This window comes from Phyllobates terribilis, unplaced genomic scaffold (assembly GCF_046119375.1).
Source record: "Phyllobates terribilis strain yellow unplaced genomic scaffold, ASM4611937v1 Scaffold_13__5_contigs__length_258822181, whole genome shotgun sequence".
NCBI lineage: Eukaryota > Metazoa > Chordata > Amphibia > Anura > Dendrobatidae > Phyllobates > Phyllobates terribilis.
The window spans coordinates 5900498-5927191 of NW_027362773.1; the positions used below are offsets into that span (position 1 = coordinate 5900498).

The window sequence follows — 26694 nt, forward strand, 5'->3', positions numbered from 1 at the left end:
GAGATGTAAGTCGCTGAGCTGCGGGATGCGAACGGCGGAAGTGAGCACACAGCGACCGTGCCCTCTGCAGAAGGCCATCTAGTCTGGGATAGTGGGCTAAAAATTGCTGGACAACCAGGTTCAACACGTGAGCCATACAAGGCACGTGTGTGACATTGCCCCGGCGAAGGGCCGCACCCAGGTTTGCAGCATTGTCGCACACGGCCTTCCCTGGTTTCAGGTCCAGTGGAGACAACCATTCATGAAATTGGTTCTCCAGAGCTGACCACAACTCCTCAGCTGTGTGACTCACATTTCCCAGACATTTCAATGTAAAAACCGCCTGATGACGTTGAGCCCTACTGCCAGCATAGTAAGGAGGTGTGCAGGATCCCTTCTGCGCAGTTAGAAAGCTTGTGGCATGACCAGACAGGCTTTGGGTGCAGGTGGAAGACAGAGAGGAGGTTGAGGAGGCAGAAGCAGTGGAGGAACTTTGACATAAAGAGGATTGACGCACAACTCGTGGGGACGGCAAGACTTGGACAGCAGCCCCTTGTCCTGCTGTCACCATAGTTACCCAGTGCCCAGTCAGCAACATGTAACGCCCCTGTCCATGCCTACTCGTCCAAGTGTCTGTGGTGAAATGCACCCTGTCACACACAGAGTTTCTCAAAGAAGCGGTGATGTTGTGTGCGACATGCTGGTGGAGCGCAGGCACACCTTTCTTTGAGAAGTAGTGCCGACTGGGCATCTGGTACTGGGGCACTGCGACGGACATAAGGTCTCGAAAATCCTCTGTGTCCACCAGGCGGAAAGGCAGCATTTCTGTAGCCAAGAGCTTGCAGATGGTGAAATTCAACCTCTTAGCTTTCTCATGGCTAGGAGGAAATGGTCTTTTACTTGTCCACATCTGAGGGACCGAGGGCTGGCTATTGTGCTTAGACGGGGTTGATAAGGGTGTCCCCGGCAAACTGCCGGTCTGTGAGGAAGATGCAGGCGGACATGTTAGGTTGCCTTGAACCAAAGGTGGTGCTATCGATGTCGGACAGCGCTCAAGACCAGCTGGTGTTACCACCTCCAAAGAAAATGATGACCTGCCAATCACGCTGGCTGTTGCGGGTAAAGAGGTGGCAGGTCTGCGCCCCAAAACAGGTGTGACTGCTGTCCCCCCAGTCACAGAGGATGAAGAGGCCGCGGATGCACAAGATATGGCAGACGGTGGTTGGCCCGGCCGGCAAGGCCGCATTGTAGCACACTGAGCTTCCCACTGCAACTTATGCTTCATGTCCATGTGCCGGTTCATGCATGAAGTACTCAAACTATGTATTTTTTGGCCTCTACTTAGCTTTTGCTGGCAAATGTTACAGATAAAACGAGTTGGGTCATCTTTATCGATCTGAAAAAATGCCCAGGCTATGCAAGGCTTAGCACCCATGCGACCTGAAGAGCCACCACGACTTGTGGTGAGAGGCAGAGTTGTGTTTGAGGATGCAGTTGTTGACGTGCTTCCAGTACTACGTCTCTGTCCAGGAAGGCGCAACCTGACCTCGTCGTCACTAGCATCTTCCTCCACCTCCTCTGCTGACCTCATCTCTTGGCTGACTGTGGGTTGACAGTAAGTGGGATCTCCGACCTCATCATCATCACCCTGTGCGTTATCACACCCGTCGTCCTCAGAGCCAACCTGTTCCTGCCCTGACAAAAAACTAAAGTTGTCGCTCCAATCAGGTATTTGAGTCTTATCATCGTCTTCCTCATTGTCTCCACCAACAGGAGTTACAGTTTGGGAATGAGGCTCTACATTATGGTCAGAACCTTCTGCGTCTGGTCCTGGATCCGACTCATAAAGATTCTGGGCATCAGTGCAGATCATTTCCTCGTCTGGATTCACAGAAGCGCTGGAGTCGACCTCTGATTTCCAGGCTATAGTATGAGTAAACAGCTCTGCAGACTCAACCATCTGTTCTACCTCATACTCAGACGGGCAGCTGGAGATTTGGGAGCTGTGAGGAAGCAAGTGCGATTTGGGTGACACCTTTGAGGACTGGAGTATTTGTGATGTTGAAGTTGATGTGGAGGAGAGCCCACTTAAAGGAGCACTTGATATCCGTTGAAGCACCTGCTGTTTTTGTGCCTCATCTGGAATTTGTAGCGATTGGCGTGGCCGTAAGAAAGGGATCTTATCACATTGTCCGCTAAAAGAAGTAGACATTTTAGTTTGGCTGGAAGATGGTCTTTCTTCTGCACCTACCCCACGGACACAACCTTTTTTCCCCTTCCCAACACGCCTATTCCCCTTTCCACCAGCAGCAGGCCTTTTTCCACTCATTTTGGTGGTTAACTAATTCACAACTCTGGAGTTGTTTGCACAAAAAAACAATGGATGGTAACCGAGCAGAGCTGAGTGGCCAAACTGTGGTATTAGGCCAAAACTATTGGCTGGGTTAGATGCAGAAAAAAATTATTTTTAATTTGCAACCTGATGGAGGTCAGTATAGATGGACTAATAGACCAAGTCCCACACACCGCTAGAAGCCCAAATATTTTTTCAGAGCTAGATGCAGAAAATTTTTTTATTCAATTTGCAACCTGATGGAGGTCAGTATAGATGGACTAATAGACCAAGTCACACACACTGCTAGAAGCCCAAATATTTTTTCAGAGCTAGATGCAGAAAAAAATTATTTTTAATTTGCAACCTGATGGAGGTCAGTATAGATGGACTAATAGACCAAGTCCCACACACCGCTAGAAGCCCAAATATTTTTTCAGAGCTAGATGCAGAAGATTTTTTTATTCAATTTGCAACCTGATGGAGGTCAGTATAGATGGACTAATAGACCAAGTCCCACACACTGCTAGAAGCCCAAATATTTTTTCAGAGCTAGATGCAGAAAAAAATTATTTTTAATTTGCAACCTGATGGAGGTCAGTATAGATGGACTAATAGACCAAGTCCCACACACCGCTAGAAGCCCAAATATTTTTTCAGAGGTAGATGCAGAAAAAAATTATATTCAATTTGCAACCTGCTGGAGGTCAGTATAGAAGGACTAATAGAACAAGTCCCACACACTGCTAGAAGCCCAAATATTTTTTCAGAGCTAAATGAAGAAAAAAATTATTTTTTAATTTGCAACCTGATGGAGGTCAGTATAGATGGACTAATAGACCAAGTCCCACACACTGCTAGAAGCCCAAATATTTTTTCAGAGCTAGATGCAGAAAATTTTTTTATTCAATTTGCAACCTGATGGCGGTCAGTATAGATGGACTAATAGACCAAGTCCCACACACTGCTAGAAGCCCAAATATTTTTTCAGAGCTAGATGCAGAAAAAAATTATTTTTAATTTGCAACCTGATGGAGGTCAGTATAGATGGACTAATAGACCAAGTCCCACACACCGCTAGAAGCCCAAATATTTTTTCAGAGCTAGATGCAGAAATTTTTTTTATTCAATTTGCAACCTGATGGAGGTCAGTATAGATGGACTAATAGACCAAGTCCCACACACTGCTAGAAGCCCAAATATTTTTTCAGAGCTAGATGCAGAAAAAAATTATTTTTAATTTGCAACCTGATGGAGGTCAGTATAGATGGACTAATAGACCAAGTCCCACACACCGCTAGAAGCCCAAATATTTTTTCAGAGCTAGATGCAGAAAATTTTTTTATTCAATTTGCAACCTGATGGAGGTCAGTATAGATGGACTAATAGACCAAGTCCCACACACTGCTAGAAGCCCAAATATTTTTTCAGAGCTAGATGCAGAAAAAAATTATTTTTAATTTGCAACCTGATGGAGGTCAGTATAGATGGACTAATAGACCAAGTCCCACACACCGCTAGAAGCCCAAATATTTTTTCAGAGCTAGATGCAGAAAAAAATTATATTCAATTTGCAACCTGCTGGAGGTCAGTATAGAAGGACTAATAGAACAAGTCCCACACACTGCTAGAAGCCCAAATATTTTTTCAGAGCTAAATGAAGAAAAAAATTATATTTAATTTGCAACCTGATGGAGGTCAGTATAGATGGACTAATAGACCAAGTCCCACACACTGCTAGAAGCCCAAATATTTTTTCAGAGCTAGATGCAGAAAAAAATTATATTCAGTTTGCAACCTGATGGAGGTCAGTATAGATGGACTAATAGAATGATGCTATGCCCAAAAGATTTTACTTCACTAGGTGCAGTAAAAAAATTGGTATTCTATACACAGGTGGTATATCTTGCAACACAGATAGGCTACTCCACTGACTAACACACTCTGCAATAGGCCAAAAAGGATTAGCTTTGCTAGATTCAGCCAAATGCTGTGAAAAAAACTTGCACAGCACTGGCACAGACCTGCCTGGCAAAAACTGATAGGAACTGATGTAACCTAGTCCTGAAAAGGACTCCAATTACAATTAGTCTTTACTCCCACAATCTATCTATTTAAGAGCACAGACCTGCTTGATAAAAGTCGTAGGAAATGCTGTAACCTAGTCCTTAAAAGGACTGCAATCACAACTATTCCCTACTCCCAAGCTATCTGTATATTTGTGCGAAAATTGGCTTGAAATTAACAAGGTATAGCGCACACAGCAACAGCGGTGCCGTCTAACACGCAGCTGCAGCAGTGAGAAAATGGTGGCGACGGGGAAAATGGCTTGGTCTTATAGGGCAAGGACATGTGACATACACTGCCAATCACACATGCCCTTGCTTGTGTGAAAAAAAGCACGTCGCTCCGTGTGTGCGCTGCTGATAGGCTGACAGATTGCACCTCCCCACTGCAAATGCGGGAAAGAGAAAAAAAATGGAGATCTTCATTGTTCCTGCAGAGATCCATCCCCTGCCCCTCCCCCCGCCCCGCTGTACACTCAAACTGCGTATTAACATTAATTTTCATCATTACTGAGAAAAAATCCAGTTATGATTTTGGTGCACGAACAGTTATCGAACATAACCTCGAACAGCCGAATTTTTCTCAAATTGTTCGTGTTCGCCGACCGGCTCGAACACCGCCCAAAACAGCTCGAATTTGAGATTGGCGAACAGTTCGAGTAGAACAACGCTCATCTCTAGTTCTGAGTAATTTAAAGATCATGTGAGACAGGTATAAACGTATGGCTGACAGAAAATGCTTGCCAGGTCCGGGCCTGAATTTGAATGACTTTGTGTGGTTGTCTACTGGGAATATCAAATTTAAAGTCCCTTCTTGGAAGCTAGGAGCTAAGTTTATTGGTCCCTATAAAATAACCACCGTCATTAACCCAGCAGCGTTTCATCTTGAGCTTCCCCAGGCCCATAAGGTCCACAATGTCTTCCATAGGTCCTTACTCAAGAAATATGTGGAACCTCTTGAGCCCTCCCTCACACCTACCGCCGCAGCCATTAATAGTTGATGGGAGTCTGGAGTTTCAGATTTTGAGGATTTTTGATTCTCATCTCCAACATCGTTCTCTACAATACTTGATGCACTGGAAGGGTTATGGTCTAGAGGAAAGGATGTGGGTTTCAGCATCAGAGTTGAATGCTCTCTGGTTGGTTTGCTCATTCCACACCTCTTATCCTGAGAAACCTGGTCCTGAATGTTCGGAGGCCACTCGTAGAGGTGGGGTACTGTCACGGGTGTGTCAGAGGTGACTGACAGTTGCCCAGCAGTTGGTTGCAGAAGATCTCTATGGCATTGCAGACACCTTCTTAATTCTGTCTCATTCTAGGACCCAGCAGGTACCTCTCTCCTGCTCTACTTGACATGCACGCCAGGCTGTTTAAATACTTCCTGTTTGTTACAGAGAGGTGCCGATGATATTCACTTGTTCTCTGGTGAAAGCTTGGAGTTGTTGCAGTCTGCTTACTTCCTCTTTGATGCTTGGAGGACATTAGGAGTAATCTCTCTGAAGTCGGCTCAAGCTAAGTTACTTTTCCCTGCGTTTGTCTCCTTTGTTGTCTTTAGTTGTTAGTGGGGACTGACTAGTGCTCATCCCCCCCTTCCAAATCCAGGGCCAAGCACTGAGAAAATACAGGGTTTAGTTTCCTGTGCGGCGATTGGTGAGGAACCAATATAGGGACGATAGGGGAGACAGGCTGAGAGCAGGTCTCCACTCCCCCTTTCCCTAGAGTCTGGGCTCTCTTTGCCTTGTCCCTTCGTGTTGCACTTAGTCTTTCCCACACCTTGCATGACACATGTATCACCTTTCATGTTCCCTTTAATAAGTGCAGGAGAGTCTGTCCAGGTGAGCAATATGCTTTCTCAAATAGTCAAAGTTCTAGGACCTCTGGAATTTTTTATATACACATGTAATACATAAATATATATTGTACAGTGTATACAGTAGATACAGTACTTATAATCGATAAAAATAAGAATGTCAGTAGTTTAATTTCTTTAAGGTTAGGCTTGATTCTGATGAAGTAAAAGTTAGAAAAATATATGGATACTGACCGAGCAGATGATGTTGGTTCTGTGATTTGCCGATGCATCCGAACATTGTAAACACAGTTTTCCTTGTTAGCAGACTTGGCTTCCAATGGAATATCAGGGGATGTATGGCTTATCTTCATAGATGATTCTGGAAATAGAGGGGGCTGCACCAGGTAGTTATCACTGTAGTCACGCTCATTTGTGTCACTGTCTGCATAGTTCAAATATTCATGTTCTTTACTACCTTTGAAACCACGTTCTCGCCAAGGAATCCAGCAAAGTTTCCATGAAACAAAAAGTGATACACCAAAGAGTGCAAGTCCACAGGCTGTTACCAAAAGAGACAGCAAGCTCACTGAAACATCTATAATAAAAAGAACAGAAGGTATATTAGATTACTGCTTATTAATCTTCAATTTTACACTTCAGTCTTAGCTTTATAAAACCTGGAATATTGTAGGTAATGTGAGCTTTATAAGTTGTTTTCCAATTTTAAAAAGAAAACCCATTATTCTCATTATAATAATCCAAATACTTCACCCTTTTTAGAAGCTCTGATCCCCACACTATGATAGATGTACATTATATGTATTTAACATCTGAAGACTTGATAGGGATAAGGGGGTATCCGCAGTGAGACTATGGAACTCTTTGCAACATGATATTGTAATGGTTGATTCACTACTAAAATTCAAGGAGGGCCTGCATGTCTTTCTTGATAAATGTAATATTACAGGTTATGGGCACTAGATTCTGTGATGGGATGTTGAACCAGGGAACTAGTCTGATTGCAGTATGTGGGGTCCGGAAGGAATATTTCCCCTAATATGGAGATACTAGTGTTTGCCCCTTAGAGTTTTTGCCTTCCATCATGTTAGACTATAGGTTGAACTCGATGGACTTACGAGTAAGTCTACCTTTAACCTTATAACTATGAAACTACACTGCTCAAAAAAATAAAGGGAACACTGAAATAACACATCCTAGATCTGAATCAATGAAATATTCTCATTAAATACTTTGTTCTGTACAAAGTTGAATGTGCTGACAACAAAATCACACAAAAATCATCAATGGAAATCAAATTTATTAACAAATGGAGGCCTGGATTTGGAGTCACCTACAAAATTCAAGTGGAAAAACACACTACAGGCTGATCCAACTTTGATGTAATGTCCTTAAAACAAGTCAAAATGAGGCTCAGTATTGTGTGTGGCCTCCACGTGCCTGTATGACCTCCCTACAATGCCTGGGCATGCACCTGATGAGGTTGCGGATGGTCTCCTGTGAGATCTCCTCCCAGACCTGGACTAAAGCATCTGCCAACTCCTGGACAGTCTGTGGTGCAATGTAACGCTGGTGGATGGAGCGAGACATGATGTCCCAGATGTGTTCAATCGGATTCAGGTCTGGAGAACGGGCGGGCCAGTCCATATTTTCAATGTCTTCATCTTGCATGAACTGCTTACACACTCCAGCCACATGAGGTCTGGCATTGTCCTGCATTAGGAGGAACCCAGGTCCAACCGCACCAGCATATGGTCTCACAAGGGGTCTGAGGATCTCATCTTGGTACCTAATGGCAGTCAGGCTACCTCTGGCGAGCACATGGAGGGCTGTGTGGCACTCCAAAGAAATGCCACCCCACACCATTACTGACCCACTGCCAAACCGGTCATGCTGAAGGATGTTGCAGGCAGCAGATCGCTCTCCACGGCATCTCCAGACTCTGTCACGTCTGTCACATGTGCTCAGTGTGAACCTGCTTTCATCTGTGAAGAGCACAGGTTGCCAGTGGGGACTTTGCCAATCCTGGTGTTCTGTGGCAAATGCCAAGCATGCTGCACGGTGTTGGGCTATGAGCACAACCCCCATCTGTGGACATTGGGCCCTCATACCACCCTCATGAAGTCGGTTACTAACCATTTGTGCAGACACATACACATTTGTGGCCTGCTGGAGGTCATTTTGCAGGGCTCTGGCAGTGCTCCTCCTGTTCCTCCTTGCACAGAGGGGGAGGTAACAGTCCTGCTGCTGGGTTGTTGCCCTACTATGGTTCCCTCCACATATCCTGGTATCTGCTCCATGCTCTGGACACTGTGCTGACAGACACAGCTACCCTTCTTGCCACAGCTCGCACTGATGTGCCATCCTGGATGAACTGCACTACCTGAGCAACTCCTGTGGGTTGTACTGTAGACACCGCCTCATGCTACTGTACCTCTAGGGGTGAGAGCAATGGCAAAATGAGAAAGTGACCAAAACAACAGCCAAAAAGGATGAGAACAGAGAAATGGTCTGTGGTCACCACCTGCAGAACTACTCCTTTATGGGGAGTATCTTGCTTATTGCCTATCATTTCTACCAGTTATCTGTTCCATTTGCACAACAGCAGGATAAATTGATTCTCAATCAGTGTTGCTTCATTACTGGACAGGTAGATTTCACAGAAGTGTTATTGACTTGGAGTTACATTGTGTTGTTTAAGTGATCCCTTTATTTTTTTGAGCAATGTATGAATTGAGAAAACCATACCTTTCGGATTTTTTTAAAACCTGATAAAAAATGTGAACCTAGTCTATGCAGAATATTTTTTTATGGTTGAATAATAATTATAATTTGTATAACATTAGTATATTTTAGGACTACATTGAAAAATTTCTCTCCTAAGGGAATTTAGTTCTACAGAGGTTTCCAATCAAGTATAAATACATAAATTTACAATACTTTAGGAGGTCAGTCAGCTGACAAATGTTTGAAATCTTGGGGAAAGTGTAAAAGGGTGTTTCACTTATAACAAGTTATCACCTAGTAACAATACAGGCAACATCTACTAGATTGGTCGGGATCTGCTGTAGTCACCCATGTCGATTGGAAGAATAGGACCACTGTGCTGCAGTGCTTCACCACTACAATTCAACAAAAATGGTGGTTAACTGCCAATCATTTTGCTGAAATTGATTATGCAAGTGACAAAAAAATTCAAATTGTGGAGAATTTTTTTTTGCAAAATTCCAGGAAAATTCAATTTACCTTGAACAAATTTGTTCATCTCTACAACATATTTTAAAGTTTAACTTTTTTTTTTCATTCTCTCCTATTGAGAAGAGATTAAATCTTTTATTTTTTTTTTTAATTTTTGTTTAATATTTTTTTCTCCTCTGGGAAATCATGTAATCTTTTGTAAAAACAGAAAAAACTGACTGGCACATCAAAACAAGAAATAGGTGTGTACACGTGCTTACTAGGATCAGCTACCTCCATATACAAATAAAAAACAAAGTAGCACACTGCAACTGGTTTTAATTGCAGCAAGTTCTTGCTTTTTATACACAAGCAGACTTATGTCTCTTAGAGAGGAGTCCACACAGGCAGGTTCCTGGTATGACGAGAAACGCCTTAACGTGGCTACCACGTACACATTAATTGGCCAATTTATGCACTAAGATTTCTCATTTATTTATATTTTCTAGAGCAGTAATCCTATTCAAATTTCATATATTTCATGTTCACATACTTAGCGTTGCAGTGTGCTACTTTGTTTTTTATTTGTATATGGAGGTAGCTGCTTCTAGTAAGCACCTGTACACACCTATTTCTTGTTTTGGATTTTCTGATCAGTTTTTCTGTTTCTATGTATAAGCTTTGACTGAGCACTCTACCTCTAGGCCACAGGTGGTTTTAATTGCAGAAGGTTCTTGCCTTCCCATACACAAGCAGACTTATGTCTCTTAGAGAGGACTTCACACAGGCTGGTTCCTGGTATGACAAGAAACGCCTTAACGTGGCTTCCAGGTACACATTAATTGGCCAATTTATGCGCTAAGATTTCTCATTCATTTCTATTTTCTAGAGCAGTAATGCTTTTCAAATTTCATATATTTCATGTTCGTGTGGGAGATCAGCTCTCATTTTACACTCTAAAATCTATCACACAGAACTTTTAACACAGAAACCTTCTGCCTACACATTTCAAGTCCCTGAGATTCTGGATCGAACCAGACACTTAGACACAACTATCTCTGAATCCTACAAACCAGTTCTTGCTTGTTGGAATAAAGCCATTTCTAACCAAAGGGGTATATAAACCTCTCCCGCACTTAATTAAAGCAGAATCTTATGTTGGACACCCTTGTGTGTGTGTACTCTATTGATTCTCCGAGCACATTCTTTCCACCTCTAATCCGGCCTCACACATCAACTCTGGTGGGCCTGTTGCGCCCACAGTAAATTTCGCTCCCCAACAGGGACCGGACAACAACTACTCCGATCCGGACTACTTTTGATTGATGTCTCCTGGAATGGACAGATAAAGTGGCTGCTTACAAACAGCAAGGTAATAAACTTTTTCTTACAATTTATCTGTGCCTTCCTGGTGATCCATTCTAAGACCGGGTGAGTTGTATACTAAGGCCAAGTCATTTATCCTGTATGAAAATATTTGATGTGTGAGTAAATTACACTGTTCTCCCAGGAAGTCGATAGTTCTTGTTTGAATGTGTTGTTTTTTTCACTGCACTAGCAATGTTTTGGTTGTGGCTGGTCTGTAGCGTATGGAAAAGAAAAGTTTAGCTGGTGATTCCCACCCCATAGAAATTCTGCATTGGTTGTGAGCAAATGTTAAAAGCCACTCCTTCTTATCCCCGTTGAGCCAGACGGAATTCAAGAGTTAAATTCCTAGGTAGGACGTGAAAGGGTAGAGAAAGGGGGCCATAGCCCACAGATGTTTGCCTTGCTTTGGGAGTTTGGAATTTGGAATCAAAAGTAGTACTGTGCAATCAGAGTCAGAAAACTGCTTTGTGCTTAAGTAAAGAATTCAGAATAAAGTAGTGCTCTTTCAATCAAAGTCAGAAGAGGATTTTGTGCATTAGTAAATTGGAGCAAGATGGGAAACAACCTGCAGAAAGAAGTAGATGGGAAGGAGAATAAAATTGTTGGAACCGCATATCACATAGTTGAGAGCAAAGAGTGTGCAGTGGAAAAATGTGGAAAGTTGTTGAAAAGGACAGGAATGCCTTTGAGTGGTGTTTTAAGTGAAGTTAAATGGGAAAGGTTTATAGAGAATAATAGTGGTTGGTTGAAAGATCACAGTTTGGAGGGTACTGCCAATAGTTGGTTGAAAATTTCAAAGGATGTGCTGAAGGGAAGTTAAGGACAGGCAATAAGGAAGGGAACAAGGAAGTTAATGACGCGCCCCCTGGGCTGTGGGGTATTCGGCAGCCGGGCCTATGGATGCTGGTGGGGGATATCACGGTGGCTGGCCCGGTCCGTGACCCAGGGCGGTCAACAAAAAGGGGTTTTCTATTTATAGGGGATTTATGAAGTTCGTGACGCCACCTGTGGAATGCGACTAAAGGGAGCCGCCGCTGTGGAGCAGTCCTCTGAAGCTGATGTTACTGCAGCAGGGATGGTGTGGCTCTCCACAGGAAGAGCTAGCTCCAGGGCAGTGAGGATGATTCAGGTTGTTCTGGGCGTTGTAATGCAGGGGGAAAGATGGCACAGCTGAAATAATGGATGGAGGCAGTGCGGTGCAGTCATCCGAGTCTTTACTCACAGTTCTCATTTACGTTCCACTGATACACTGCGCGGGTGCCAGCCTCCCACGTCGCGCTGCGTTCACCAGACTGGGGGTTCAGCTCTTCCTCAGGTAGGATAGGAGCACTTGACGGGACCCCGCTTTCTTATGTTCCTCTCTAGACCGACTTCATGCTGGGTCTTCTCCCTCCTGCCCTGCGCTTCCCCACTCACAGTCCCGTTTGGGTGCTCTGAAGTCTCTCTGGGCAACTTGAAGTTCCTGGACCTGCTTGACCCTCACGTAACTAGAATGAGGCTTTGGCAACTGAACTATAAAAGCCAGAAGCCTCCAGTTTTTCCAGCCAAGACCTGGAGTAACACAGCTGGTCCAGGGGCCGGTCCCCTTCTTGCGGCCTGATCCCTCTGTCTTCGGAAATATTCGGGGCATACGGGTGCCGTCCTGCACTCGCTGTACCCCCTTGGATCCCTTCAATAGAACAGAGCCTTTCTCCTCTGCTCCCATCCTGGGCCTCTAGCACTAGGCCCCAACTTGTGGAGCAGAGCTCCTAAAGAGACTCTGCTCCTTGACTGTCTTCACTCTCTGAACGAACTGTTCTGCCACCCTAAGATGGCTTCCCTTTATATATCTCCTACAATGATGCTCCCCTACTCTACTTCCTCCACCCACACCCACTACTGGTTCCTCCTAACTTTGGTTCCCCCCTACTCCAGCCAGTGACAGGGCTCAGCAGGTACATAATGCATCTTGCCCTTCCAGCCGGCCTGCAGCAGTGTAGTGTTAAATGCGGGTGTTGGGGTTCCGGGCAGCACTCCCTCCTTACCTGAGAGAAGGAGACACCACACCTCTGGGTGAGGTGCAGTACCTCTGTGGCGACCGAACCCTCAGGGGCGCCACATTAAGACAGGCAATAAGTATTGTTACCGTGTGTATGGCCCTCAAACAATTCAGCAGACTACCACTTTGAGTAGTCTTGTTGCCAGTCCTACTCCTCAGGTGCCTCCTTCATTCAATGGACCTGTAGGATGGACATATTGGAACTGTGGACAACAGAACCCAGACTGTAGAGACATTTGCTTTACCTGTGGTGCTCCTCGACATAAGATGGCAAAAGATGCATACCTGACAAATACTGGATGTACTACCCAAATGTACCCACTGTACACCAAGACCCATATCATAAAAACAGATTCCCCACAGCATGGATTTGACGTTTCCTCCCCCACTGCTGCAAAAATGACTACCCTGGATCAGACAGGACAGCCAGTAGATGACGGAGAGACGAAGGGTGAGACCTTGACCTCTTTTGAGATACCGAAACCAGTGTGGTGTAGGGTTGAAAAAAGGGAGGTTAGGGTGACTGAATACCGACCATGGAGCCCAGGGGACCAGCAAAGAGGTCCAGTTGTGTGGTACAAGCCATGATTGCTTTCCCTGACTTAGATTCCATTCCGTAAAATGAAGGAGAACTGACAGAAGTACAAGACAGTCTATGGGCTAAGGGAAAAGTGACATTGGCAGGCTTTAAGTAGCCCCCACTAGAGTGGAACTGAAGGATGGAGTCAAACCACCATGCCTCCCTCAGTATCCTCTCTCCCGAGCACAGCAGGATGCCATACAGGTCTATATCACTCAGTTACTTCAGGCTGGATCTTTGATCACTATGACGTCTCCCTGTAACACGCCCCTTTGACCAGTCAAGAAAAAAAACGTCCCTGGCCAGCCCTCCACTTATAGAATGGTCCATGATTTGAGAGAAGTGAATAAAGCTACAGAGTCAATCACGCCTATCGGACCGAACCCCCACACCCTTTTGGCACAAATTCCAGCAAACATGCAAGTTTACACTGTCATTGGCCTTGCTAACGCTTTTCTCTCTGTACCATTACATTCAGACTGTCAGTATCTTTTTGCTTTTACCTTTCAGGGAAAACAATATGCTTGGACAGTGTTACCACAAGGTGCACAGAATTCACCGACACAATACTCAACAGCACTGTAGTCAGTGCTTCAGAACAGGATCCCCACACAGTCCTCAGTTGTGCTGTTACAGTATGTGGATGATTTGCTGATTTGTGCACCAGATGCAGGGTCGGATTGGGACTTAAATTCAAATATAAATCAGAATAAGGTTCTGGCACTCAAAAAACACAATAGCATTGGGGTCAAAGGTTATGTACGTCCTTTTATTGATCTACATGCAGCAAAATCCAATTTAAAGGAAGATTTCTGCCCAACGTTTCAAACCACATGGGTTCTAGTCAGGGGCTTCAAAAACTAGTTCCATTGTATGTTAAAAAAAAAACAGCAAAAGACAGAAGTATCAATAACAATGTGCGTACATCATCAAAATAACATAGGTATATCTATAAAGAGTAAATAAAGAATATGAAACAGCAGACATTCCCCAAAGAAAGACCCATAAGGTTTCAATATTAAAACTGTTTTATAATGAGAACTTAAAATTATAGATATAAATATCAACGGGATAGGAGAAAAGGTCAAGCAGGAAAATTTATAATACCAGTGCATAGTGAAAATTAATACCGATCATGATCCTGTATTAATGTCATTATAATAATAGACATGAAAAATTTATGCTACCATGGCACCCCTCATCCCTATCCTGGTATGCATGGTACCCCTCATCCCTATCCTGGTATGCATGACACACCTCATGCCTATCCTGGTATGCATGCCACCCCTCATCCCTATCCTGGTATGCATGTCATCCCTCATCCTCAAACCTCGTATGTATGTGACGCGCCCTGGGCCTATGTGATGTAGCGTTGCGCACACAGGGACTACCCGGAGCCGGATCTGTTAGGGGTAGTAGTCTCGTGGCGGTGACCCAGTCCGTGCCCAGGGGGTCAGACTAAGTGGCGGCATATTTAGCAGTAGATGTAGGACGACTACGCCACCCGTTGAATGCAGCTATGGAGCTGCCGCTGCAGGGCAGACCGCTGAGGCCGGTGGAAGGATGGTGCAGCGTGGATGGTATAACCCCCAACGGGAGGGGTATGGCCTCAGGGCAACCGACGTGGATGATGGGGGTAGCAGGAACCACTCCGAGACGATGCGGTGTAGTTCAGGGTCTTTACTGGTGACAAAGATAGACCCTCCCGGAGTACTTGCTAGTGGTCGGGGCCTGGTCAGTCCTTGAGCAGATGGGATCTCCCTTGGCCAGGCGGAGTTGTAGGCCTCCCCAACTATTTGTACTGTTCTGGCTACCTTGCTAGAGGCGGGTAAAAGTAGCCCACGTCCCTGAGTGTACCGTGTGGTGCTCACCCGTATGGCCGGTGACTCGGGGCCTTCTAGTAGCTTCCGCTCCACGACGGCGGTGCTGGTCCCACACGTGTGACCGAGCCTTCGGGTTTCTGGGCCAGAGGACCTGAAATCCCCTGCCGGTAGGTTTCTGCTGCTGGGTAGGAGTTAGTCCCCACAGCCTCGGACTCCGGGTCCGGTAAGAAATCTTCAATCAGGGCGAGCTCTACAGCTTCCAGCCCTGACCTACTCTTAGCACGACTCCCACAGAGCTCCTGATCTTTCTTTCCTATTACTGCTTCTCTTCTTCTCTCTACTCTTCTCTCTAACCCTGCCTCAGCCCCAGGTTTATATAGGGGAAGTCCTTCCCCTCCCAGGACTGGGCAGGAGGTGTGGCATGCATAGGATTCCTGACCAAGAGACCTCCCACCTGCTCTCAGACATAACATTGCTGTTACTGTGGAAACCAGACCCCTGGGGTGCCACATATGGTACCGCTCATCCCTATCCTGGTATGCATGGCCGATCATTCCTATACTGGTATGCATGGCCCTTCATCTCTATCCTGGTATGCATGGTACCCCTCATCCCTATCCTGGTATGCATGGCACCCTCAACCAATCTTGGTATGCATGGCACCCCTCATCCTTATATGGATGACACCCCTCATCTTTATTCTGGTATGCATGGCACCCCTCATCCTTATATGCATGACACCCCTCATCTTTATCCTGGTATGCATGTCACCTTTCAACCCTATCCTGGTGTTCATGGCACCCCTCATCCCTATTTTGGTATGCAAGGCACCAATCATCCCTATCCTGGTATACATGGAACCATCATTATCCTGGCATGCATGGCACCCTACATCAATATACCGGTATGCATGGCACCCCTCATCCCTGTCCAAAAAAGCATGCAACCCTTCATACCTAACCTGGTATGCATGGTACCCTACATGCCCAATCCTGGTATGCATGGTACACTTCATCCCCAATCCTGGTATGCATGGTACCCCTCATCCCAATCCTGGTAAGCAGGGCCCCTTATCACCAATCCTGCTTTGCATGGCACCCCATATCCCTATCCTGGTATGCATGGCATTCCTTATCCCTATTCTGGTATGCATGGTACCCCTCATCCCTATCCTGGTATTCATGGCACCCATCATCAATATCCTGGTATGCATGGCACACCTCATCCTTATCCTGATATGCATTGCACCCCTCATTCCTATCCTGGTATGCATGGCACCCCACAACCCTATCCTGGTATGCATGGCACCACTCATCCCTATCCCGGTATGCATGGCACCCCTCATGCCTATCCTGGTCTGCAAGGTACCCCTCATCCCCAATCCTGATATGCATGTTACCTCTCATCTCCAATTCTGGTATACATGGCACCCCTCATCCCTATCCTGGTATGCATGGTACCCCTCATCACTATCCTGGTATGCATGGTACCCCTTATCCCTATTCTGGTATACATGGCACCCCTCAGTCCTATCCTGGTATGCATGACACCCCTCATCCCTATCCTGCTATGCATAGCACCCCTTATCTCTATCCTGGTATGCATGGTACTCCTCATCCCTATCCTGGTATGCATGGCACCCTTCATTCCTATCCTGGTATGCATGTCACCCCTCGTCCCTATTTTGGTGTGCAAGGAACCTCTCATCTCTACCCTGGTATGCATGACACCCTTAGTCCCTATCCTGGTATGGATGGAACCCCTCATACCTATCCTGGTATGCATGACCCCCCTAATCCCTATCCTGGTATGCATGGAACCCCTCATCCCTATCCTGGTAAGCATGGCACCCCTCATCCCTATCCTGGTATGCATGGTACCCCCCCTCCCCAATTCTGGTATGCATGGTACCCCTCCTCCCCAATCCTGGTATGCATGGAACCCCTCAACCATATCTTAGTATGCATGGTCCCTTATCCCCAATCATGGTATGCATGGCACCCATCATCCCTATCCTGGTATGCATGGCACCCCTCAGTCCTATCCTGGTATGCATGACACCCCTCATTCCTATCCTGGTATGCATGGCACCCCTCATCTCTATCCTGGTATGTATGGTACTCCTCATCCCTATCCTGGTATGCATGGCACCCCTTATCCCTATTATGATTTGCTTGGCACTCTTCATCTCTATCCTGTATGCATGGCACCCCTCATCTGTATCCTGGTAAGCATGGCACCCTTCATCCCTATCCTTGTATGCATGGTACCCCTCATCCCTATCCTGGTATGCATGGCAACCCTCGTCCCTATTTTGATATGCAAGGAACCTCTCATCCCTACCCTGGTATGCATGACACCCTTAATCCCTATCCTGGTATGCATGGAACCCCTCATACCTATCCTGGTAAGCATGACCCCCCTAATCATTATCCTGGTATGCATGGAACCCCTCATCCCTATCCTGGTAAGCATGGCACCCCTCATCCCTATCCTGGTATGCATGGTACCCCCCCTCCCCAATTCTGGTATGCATGGTACCCCTCCTCCCCAATCCTGGTATGCATGGAACCCCTCAACCATATCTTAGTATGCATGGTCCCTTATCCCCAATCCTGGTATGCATGGCACCCATCATCCCTATCCTGGTATGCATGGCACCCCTCAGTCCTATCCTGGTATGCATGACACCCCTCATTCCTATCCTGGTATGAATGGCACCCCTCATCTCTATCCTGGTATGTATGGTACTCCTCATCCCTATCCTGGTATGCATGGCACCCCTTATCCCTATTATGGTATGCATGGCACTCTTCATCTCTATCCTGTATGCATGGCACTCCTCATCTGTATCCTGGTAAGCATGGCACCCTTCATCCCTATCGTTGTATGCATGGTACCCCTCATCCCTATCCTGGTATGCATGGCACCCCTTATCCCTATTATGGTATGCATGGCACTCCTCATCCCTATCCTGGTATACATGGAACCCCTCATCCTTATCTTGGTATGCATGGCACCCCTCATCCATATCCTGGTATGCATGGCACCCCTCATGCTCAATTCTCGTATGTATAGTACCCTTCATCCCTATCCTGGTATGCAGGGCCCCTCATCCCTATCCTGGTATGCATGGCCCTTCATCTCTACCCTAGTATGCATGGCACCCCTCATCCTAGTATGCATGGCACCCCTCATCCTTATGTGCATGACACCCCTCATCTTTATCCTGGTATGCATGTCACCTTTCAACCCTATCCTGGTGTTCATGGCACCCCTCATCCCTATCCTGGTATACATGGAACCATCATTATCCTGGCATGCATGGCATCCTACATCCATATCCTAGTATGCATGGCACCCCTCATCCCTGTCCAAAAAAGCATGCAACCCTTCATACCTATCCTGGTATGCATGGTACCCTATATGTCCAATCCTGGTATGCATGGTACCCTTCATCCCCAATCCTGGTATGCATGGTACCCCTCATCCCAATCCTGGTAAGCATGGCCCCTTATCACCAATCCTGCTTTGCATGGCACCCCATATCCCTATCCTGGTATGCATGGCACCCCTCATCCCTATCCTGGTATGCATGGCATTCCTTATCCCTATTCTGGTATGCATGATACCCCTCATCCTTATATGCATGACACCCCTCATCTTTATCATGGTATGCATGTCACCTTTCAACCCTATCCTGGTATTCAATACACCCCTCATCCCTATTTTGGTATGCATGGCACTCCTCATCCCTGTCCAAAAAAGCATGCAACCCTTCATCCTTACCCTGGTATGCATGGTACCCTACATGCCCAATCCTGGTATGCATGGTACCCTTCATCCCCAATCCTGGTATACATGGTACCCCTCATCCCAATCCTGGTATGCATGGCCCCTTATGCATGGCCCCTTATCACCAATCCTGGTTTGCATGGCACCCCATATTCCTATCCTGGTATGCGTGGCATTCCATATCCCTATTATGGTATGCATGGTACCCCTCATCCCTATCCTGGTATTCATTGCACCCATCATCAATATCCTGGTATGCATGGCAATCCTCATCCTTATCCTGATATGCATTGCACCCCTCATTCCTATCCTGGTATGCATGGCACCCCACAACCCTATCCTGTTATGCATGGCACCACTCATCCCTATCCCGGTATGCATAGCACCCCTCATGCCTATCCTGGTCTGCAAGGTACCCCTCATCCCCAATCCTGATATGCATGTTACCTCTCATCCCCAGTTCTGGTATACATGGCACCCCTCATCCCTATCCTGGTATGCATGGTACCCCTCATCACTATCCTGGTATGCATGGCACTCTTCATTCCTATCCTGGTATGCATGGAACCCCTCATCCCCAATCCTGCTATGCATGGCACCCCTCATCCATATCCTTGTATGCATGGCGCTGTTAAAATAATGGTTCAGCCTCAATAATTGCCTTTAAGAAGACTTGTTTTTCAGTCAGATAATCCTTATTTAGCAATACTTTTGTTTGTTCTGTTTTCTTGTAGTGTTCTCATGACCTTCATAAAGAATTGGCTCATTGGTTTATAATTATCATACTTGTCCTATGTCTGTACACAAAATAAAGTCCCAATATATCACCACCAGGAAACTCCCTAAGTTCACCATGACCTGGACTGTATTCAGTACTATCAGTGAGAAAGGATGTTGGGAGTATCATACATCATGAATATCCTGCAGATGTATTGACAAGCAGCTGTTATTTAATTATTCTGCGCCAAAGATAACATATTATTTACATAATCTCATACGCATGTATCAAAGCACAACCCACGTTGATTGGGGTATATAATTACATTACATCTTAAAATAAACAGAATCATTCTCTTGAGACAGTCTGTAGTGAGTGTCTTATTTGAAGCGTCATTCCTATAGGAAATCCTTATAGGTAATCTAATTCATCTACCTGAGAAGAAGCGAGATCCCCTACCGTCTTTAACAGTTGGAGGCCCTTCAGCGAGATCTATTTCCTTTTTTTCCTTTTAATTTCATCTGAGACTGAATAACAGTTTTACCCCTATCCCGAAGAGAAACAAACCCCGGCCGGGTAAGTGAGTGGCCTTAACACTCTGAGCATATTTCTCTCCGGGAAAGGTGGGGTCGATCTAGGTCAGTCTCCGGGGATCTTGAACGGGAAACCCTCAGGTAGCAATTTTATTATTATTATTAATAATTTTTTTAATATATATTATGCATGCATTAACTATTTCATATAATGTATATATACTACTTCTACATCCCCAATCATTGCTGCTTCCAACTTAACTAACGTTCATACTAAGTGTAACTGTGTTAAGCTCATGCTTATTATAGCAAAAATGTACGAGATATAAGTGATTAGATGACGTGTGCTGAATGCGTGTGTAGTACTCTGGTTAGCAAATACAACAATGGAGCTGTCACGCATTTTAGGAAGCTGCGAGATTAGTGTGGAATCTGAAGGTTAGGGGGCTACGGGAGGAAGATAATACATTCCTTACGTTAGTATATGTGAATATTAACAGTCATTGTTTTGGTGAACCTTATACCATTTATGAATATTGTGATATTGATTCAGCTAGAGCAATAAATAGAATCCAGGATTCACAGGATATAAAGTTATTTTGCCCAGTTGCCCTAGAAAATTTTAATAGGAATTATGGTGGAGAATGAGGAAGTGTTAATGACTGAAGTGGTGATTAAGAGAAATGAATAATTGATAGGTTGGAAAAGAATACATGACTTGTGAAAAGTGTTTGTGCTCGGTTACAGTAGTGAGAAAGCGAAAGCCTCATCGTAGGGATACTGCTTCGTTTCTGGAAAGGATACATTTGTACCCTGTAAGTGCACACCAGTATAGGAGAAGTAACATTACATCCCGAGTTTTCCCTGCCATATTGTTCCACATCCACACACTATAGGTAAAGATTGGCAGTATATTATAGAAAGCAGATGGTATATGCCTGTGTGACAGGATATTATTACTCATAATAATTATCTTGCCAATATTGGCACGGACTCAGGAATAGACGTAGAATATTTTTCCAGTGAGGACTCGGACCCAGATGTATGAAGAATATATAGCGATTGCTTTTGGAATGGTTTTGTTTATAATACTCTACATTTATTTGTTTAGACGAACTTGTCTCAGCATCAGAGCAGAGCAAAGAGTTGCAGTTCAGCTTAAGGCCCTCGAATCAGGGGTAACTGGCTAACGTACTTGACCAGTTGATCCAGCTGATTGAATCAGGGGTAACCAGCTAACGTATCTGACTGGTTGACCCAGCTGATTATATAGCAGGATACTGAAGATAGGGATCGCAACCCTTGACAAATCCTGTTATGGGTGCTCGAGTCTCCAGATCAAGGAATAAAGATCCGAGGTGCACCATGTGTGATCTTGTGAGAAGGGAGCACGGCAGGGCAGCTGTAAAAGATGCAACAAAGATATAGAAAAGGGCTGGTATGCCAGCCAAGGGATGCCTAGATGCTGAGAGATGGAAACGGTTCAGTCAGGAACATTCACAATGGATTGATAAGCATGATTAAGGAGCACAGGTTGCAGCCTGGTTGAGAACTAGTGAGAGACATCATCCCCTTTTAATTCCCGATGATGACGATGAAACTGATCAGGTAGTGATCAGAAGCAGATCTCATGTCATACAACTCCCGACACCTAGTCAGGAACAAGGTCCAATCCAGGCTGCGCCCTCCGCTCCATCAGAGAATAGATTAGAGCCAAGTGATAGGTCAGAGTCAAGTGTAAGTGTTGAGAAAGAAAAATCACTGTCCGAGGTTTCTTCCTCCCCAACAACCATACATAGTGCCAGCACTATGCCATATATGGACGAATCAATTAATCAGGTTCTCCAATCTCCTTCCCCATCACCCACGATGTATCCGATCATATCATTACAGCCAAAACACTCACCTCATTACACCTATGCCCAACAACCCGTTCTGATGCCGCAGCAACAGGGCTATCAGTATTCTCACGTTTTGTATCCGCCACTCCCAGTCAGTCCAGGTACACCTGAGAACCCCCCCGCCTACCCTATAGGAAACCATTTTCCAGGGATCCCATCTGGGTCTACTGATAGTTTCTCCACCCCAACAAAGAGAAAACAAAGTCTTCCCGAGAACGACACCTATCAATTCTCTCCCCCGCATAGTACTACATCTACTACAGATAGTGACCGATCCCTTCACCTGCATATGAAACCATCCCCATCCATGACTCCACGTGAGACAATAATTTTAAAACTAAAAGTAGGCAAGGTTGGGACTTGGGGGGGTAGAGGATAAAGAGAGAGAAAGGGAAAATCTGGCTATCAGCTCAGTTGCCAGTGAGGAGAACGGTGGAGAGGAGAACGCAGGCACACAAATGCAGCCCACAGCCCCTCCCTGCACTCAGCAGCTAAGAGGAACAATAGCACTACGCTCTAAAACATGGATCTGCCCAGGATGTCAGGATAGTAATACAATATTTCAGTGTGAAAACTGTAATCTCGACAAAAGAAAACCTGAGACGGCTGCATTCCCAGTCATTACACAAACAACCAGGGGTACACAGAGGGATACAGGACAACAGGTAGAATGGATACCACCACTTGGTATAAACCATGGTCTAGGTCAGAGCAATTATCAATGGCAAATAGTTTTCCAGACATGTATAAAAATCGGATAGGATATTATAAGGCGGTGAAAGGGGTAGCTGAGAACTATGACGCTACGTGGAGTGATCTTGTACCGCTCTGTAGTCTCAATGGTGGAGTGCCGCTTGTGGAAAAAGTTAAACAAGTCCATGAAGGAAATGGTATACAAGGGCTACTAGATGACACTAAAACTCTAGACTCGGGGAAACAGTTTATTCTCCGGTTGAATGCAGTTACGAAAACAATGGCAGAAAGCCTTATCTCAGGGCTGCCAGAGATATTCCAAAAACCCGAGGAAGCTGTAGACAAATACCATGCTAGGTGCGTAGCTGTGTTTAAATATCATGATTATAATTTGAATAATCCAAGGGAATTGGGGTTTCTGAGAAATATGTTTATCACTGGTCTCAGAGAAGACCTCAGGACAGAGGTGTTTAAGCTGTACCCAGAATGCTTATATGCCCCTTGGAGCAGTCAATATCCACATTCAGAGGATTAGAACAGGCCATAAATAAGAGAAAAAGAAAGATAAGGTCACCCCAATTATGGTAAATATACACCCAGATGCCTTTCAGGACACTATTAAGGACACAGTGAAGTCAGCCACTCGAACTACTTTAGGCGGAAGGGTAGACGAAAAAAAAAAAATGGACCCAGAGGATTGTAAACAAAGGGTTTCTGTTTTGGGTATGGTGAGAAGGGTCACATCTAAAGGAAACTGAGCCTGTAAATGTTAAAGATAGCACATGCTATTGACTTATGTACCCATCTACTTGTCTCAGATAAATATCCTAGAAATTTAATAGGTGCAGACATTCTTAATGCAATGAATGCAATCATTAAATTTGGAAAGAAAGGTGTTACCGTTGCAGGTCCATTATCTGAATCAACAATATCAACAATGATGTCAATAATTCAACTTGAAAAGGAGGTGGATACAAGTCTCGATGACGACATACAGGAGATGCTTGGTAACGTACCAACCGTACTATGGGTACAAGATAAAACGGATGTTGGACTGTTAAAAATAACCCCAGTGACAATTAGGTTGAAGCCTCGTGTTGCACCGGTACGTATGAGACAATATCCCCTGAGCAAGGAACAAACAGAAGCAATTGCACTACAGGTGAATGAATATCTAGAAAAAGGTATAATCAAGGAATGTATGTGTGACACCCCAGGGGTCTGGTTGCCACAGTAACGTAATGTTATGTCTGAGAGCAGGTGGGAGGTCCTTTGGTCAGGGATCCTGTGCATGCCACACCTCCTGCCCAGTCTTGGGAGGGGAAGAACTTCCCCTATATAAACCTGGGGCTGAGGTAGGGTGAGTGAGTAGAAGAAGAGAAGAAGTAGAGACAGCATAGGAAGAAACAGCAGTTACAAGGAGTCAGGGGCTGGCAGCTACAGAGCTCGCCCTGACTAGGAAGACTTTTTACCGGACCCGGAGTCCGAGGCTGTGGGGACTTATTCCTACCCAGCAGCAGAATCCGGCAGGCAGGGGATTTCAGGTCCTCTGTCCCAGAAGCCCGAAGGCACGGTCACACGCATGGGACCAGCACCGCCATCGTGGAGCGGAAGCCATTAGAAGGCCCCGAGTCACCGGCCATACGGGTGAGCAACACACGGTACACTCAGGGACGTGGGCTACTTACACCAGCTTCTAGCAAGGTAGCCAGAAGAGGACAGTCAGTTTGGGAGGCCTACAACTACGCCTGGCCAGGGGAGATCCCATCTGCTCAAGGACTGACCAGGCCCCGTTCGCTAGCAAGTACTCCGGGAGGGTCTATCGTTGTTACTAGTAAAGACCCTGAACTACACCGCACCGTCTCTGAGTGGTTCCTGTTACCCCCATCATCCACGTCGGCTGCCCTGAGGCCATACCCCTCCCGTTGGGGGTTATACTATCCCGCTGCACAATCCCACCATCGGCCTCAGCGGTCTGCCCTGCAGCAGCAGCCCCCTGGCTGCACCCAACGGGTGGCGTAGTCATCAACCATTTACTACTAATAGACTGCCGTCCAGTTTGACTCCCTGGGCACGGACCGGGTCACCGCCACGAGACTACAACCCTCAACGCATCCGGCTCCGGGTAAGCTCCCGTCTGCGCAACGCAGCGCGACACAGGCCCAGGGGCGCGTCAACTTTGGCGTAGTCGGCAGGATTTCGTGCCCGCAACCACCGGGTACTGCGTGCCTGAAAAAGAGACTTTTCAAACTTACCAGTGGTGAAGATTCCCGCCATCGGTGAAGATTCCCGCCATCCGGCGCCATCTTCAGCCTTCTTCCCGCCATCGGTGAAGTTTCCCGCCATCCGGCGCCATCTTCTGCCTTCTTCCCGCCATCCGTGGAGTTTTCCCGCCATTGGACGCCATCTTGAGGACGCCGCGCGGGAAGAAGAGGGGCGTGGACTCCGAAAGCGCGCGAGAACTGAAGCCCCGCCTCACGTCCGGACGTTGCGTAAGGTCCTGGAAGGAGCCCAGCAGACGCCGACGTCACAGGAGCGCGACGGAAGGTCCTCAACCCTGACGATCCACTGCGGAGCCGCGGCCTACGGAAGAGGATCATCGCAAGGTAGGCCACGGTCCACTAGGGGGGAGGAAGATGTCGGATACGGAGGAGAGCTTCACTACCTCGACCCCCGCCAGCGCCACCGCTGCTGCAGTTATGCCCTTCACTATGCCATATATCCCGGGAGCAGCTTGGCTACCCCAGTACTCAGGGGAGTCACATACCCTGCATGACTTTAGAGAAAAGCTGGATAGCCTCTTCCAGGTGTACCCCCTCACAGAAGAGCAAAAAGTGAGCATCCTGGTGGCCCAACTAACCGGGGCAGCCAAAAGGGAAGTAAAATCCTGGCCACCTGGGAGGAGGACTGTCGCAGAGATACTAACCCGGCTGAGGGACACCTTTGATACCCGCACCTCAGCCGAGATCAAGCTTAGATTCTACGGGTGCAAGCAGCGAGCGCATGAGAGTATAAGGGACTATGCACTAAACCTACAAGAGGCCCTGAGGGCCATAAAGCAGACTGACCCTAATGGAGTGGGAAACGAGGACAGGCTGTTGACCGAACAGTTTATAGAGGGTTTATATTGCAATGCCCACCGAACCCAGTTGCGGGCAATGGCCTTACAGGACCCTCATCTGGAATTTGCACAGTTCAAGGACAGAGCCATCCGGGTGCTCCGAGAACCGGCACCAGGTGGCGTTGTGACCCACAGACGCCCCACTACCACTTACTACCAGGAGGCGGCGCCCTTGTCAGCAGGGCCTGTGGGAGCTGATGCCCAGGCTTTGGACAATGACCTGGCTCCAGACCTACACCATCAGGTCCAAGAGCTAGCTAAGAGCGTTGCTGCGCTAACCCGAACTGTGCAGTCTTTACAGGCTTCCACCCCAGGGAAGATCCAGCTGGCATCCGGACCGGAGGACATCCCGTGGCGTCGACCAAGGAGGACCCCACCGACCAGAGGAAGACCCAGTGACCGATACAGTGAGGACGGACGACCCATCTGCCGTCGCTGCAATCAACCCGGACATATGGCAAGGTACTGTTCTTTAAACGGGCACAACCTGGGGTAGAGGGCCAACCCCCAGGAAAAAGATCACCAGGCCCATCGAACTGGCGCAACAGATATGTGGGAGGACGTCCAGTCTTGCCTGTGGTACTGGATGGCATTCCCATGAGTGCCCTACTGGACACCGGGTCACAGGTCACCACCATCCCGTACGTGCTCTTCAAGCAGTACTGGAATGACTCGGATATTACCCGCTACCCTGACGACGACTTGAGTATCATCGCCAGCAATGGTCAGCCCGTGCCACAGATCGGATTTAAAGAGGTGA

General features: G+C 46.4%; 1 protein-coding gene across 1 annotated transcript in view; it reads right to left on the bottom strand.

Moving 5' to 3' along the window:
• The window catches only part of SYT9 (synaptotagmin 9), a 743011-nt gene extending 735738 nt beyond the window's left edge, over nt 1–7273 (bottom strand). Inside the window, exons 1-2 of the mRNA XM_073659413.1 lie at nt 7264–7273; nt 6422–6764 (exon numbers count right to left, since the gene is read on the bottom strand). Of these exons, the coding sequence (XP_073515514.1) occupies nt 6422–6764; nt 7264–7273 (353 nt within the window). The remainder of the gene's footprint in view (nt 1–6421; nt 6765–7263) is intronic.
• Between the last annotated feature and the right edge of the window lie 19421 nt (nt 7274–26694).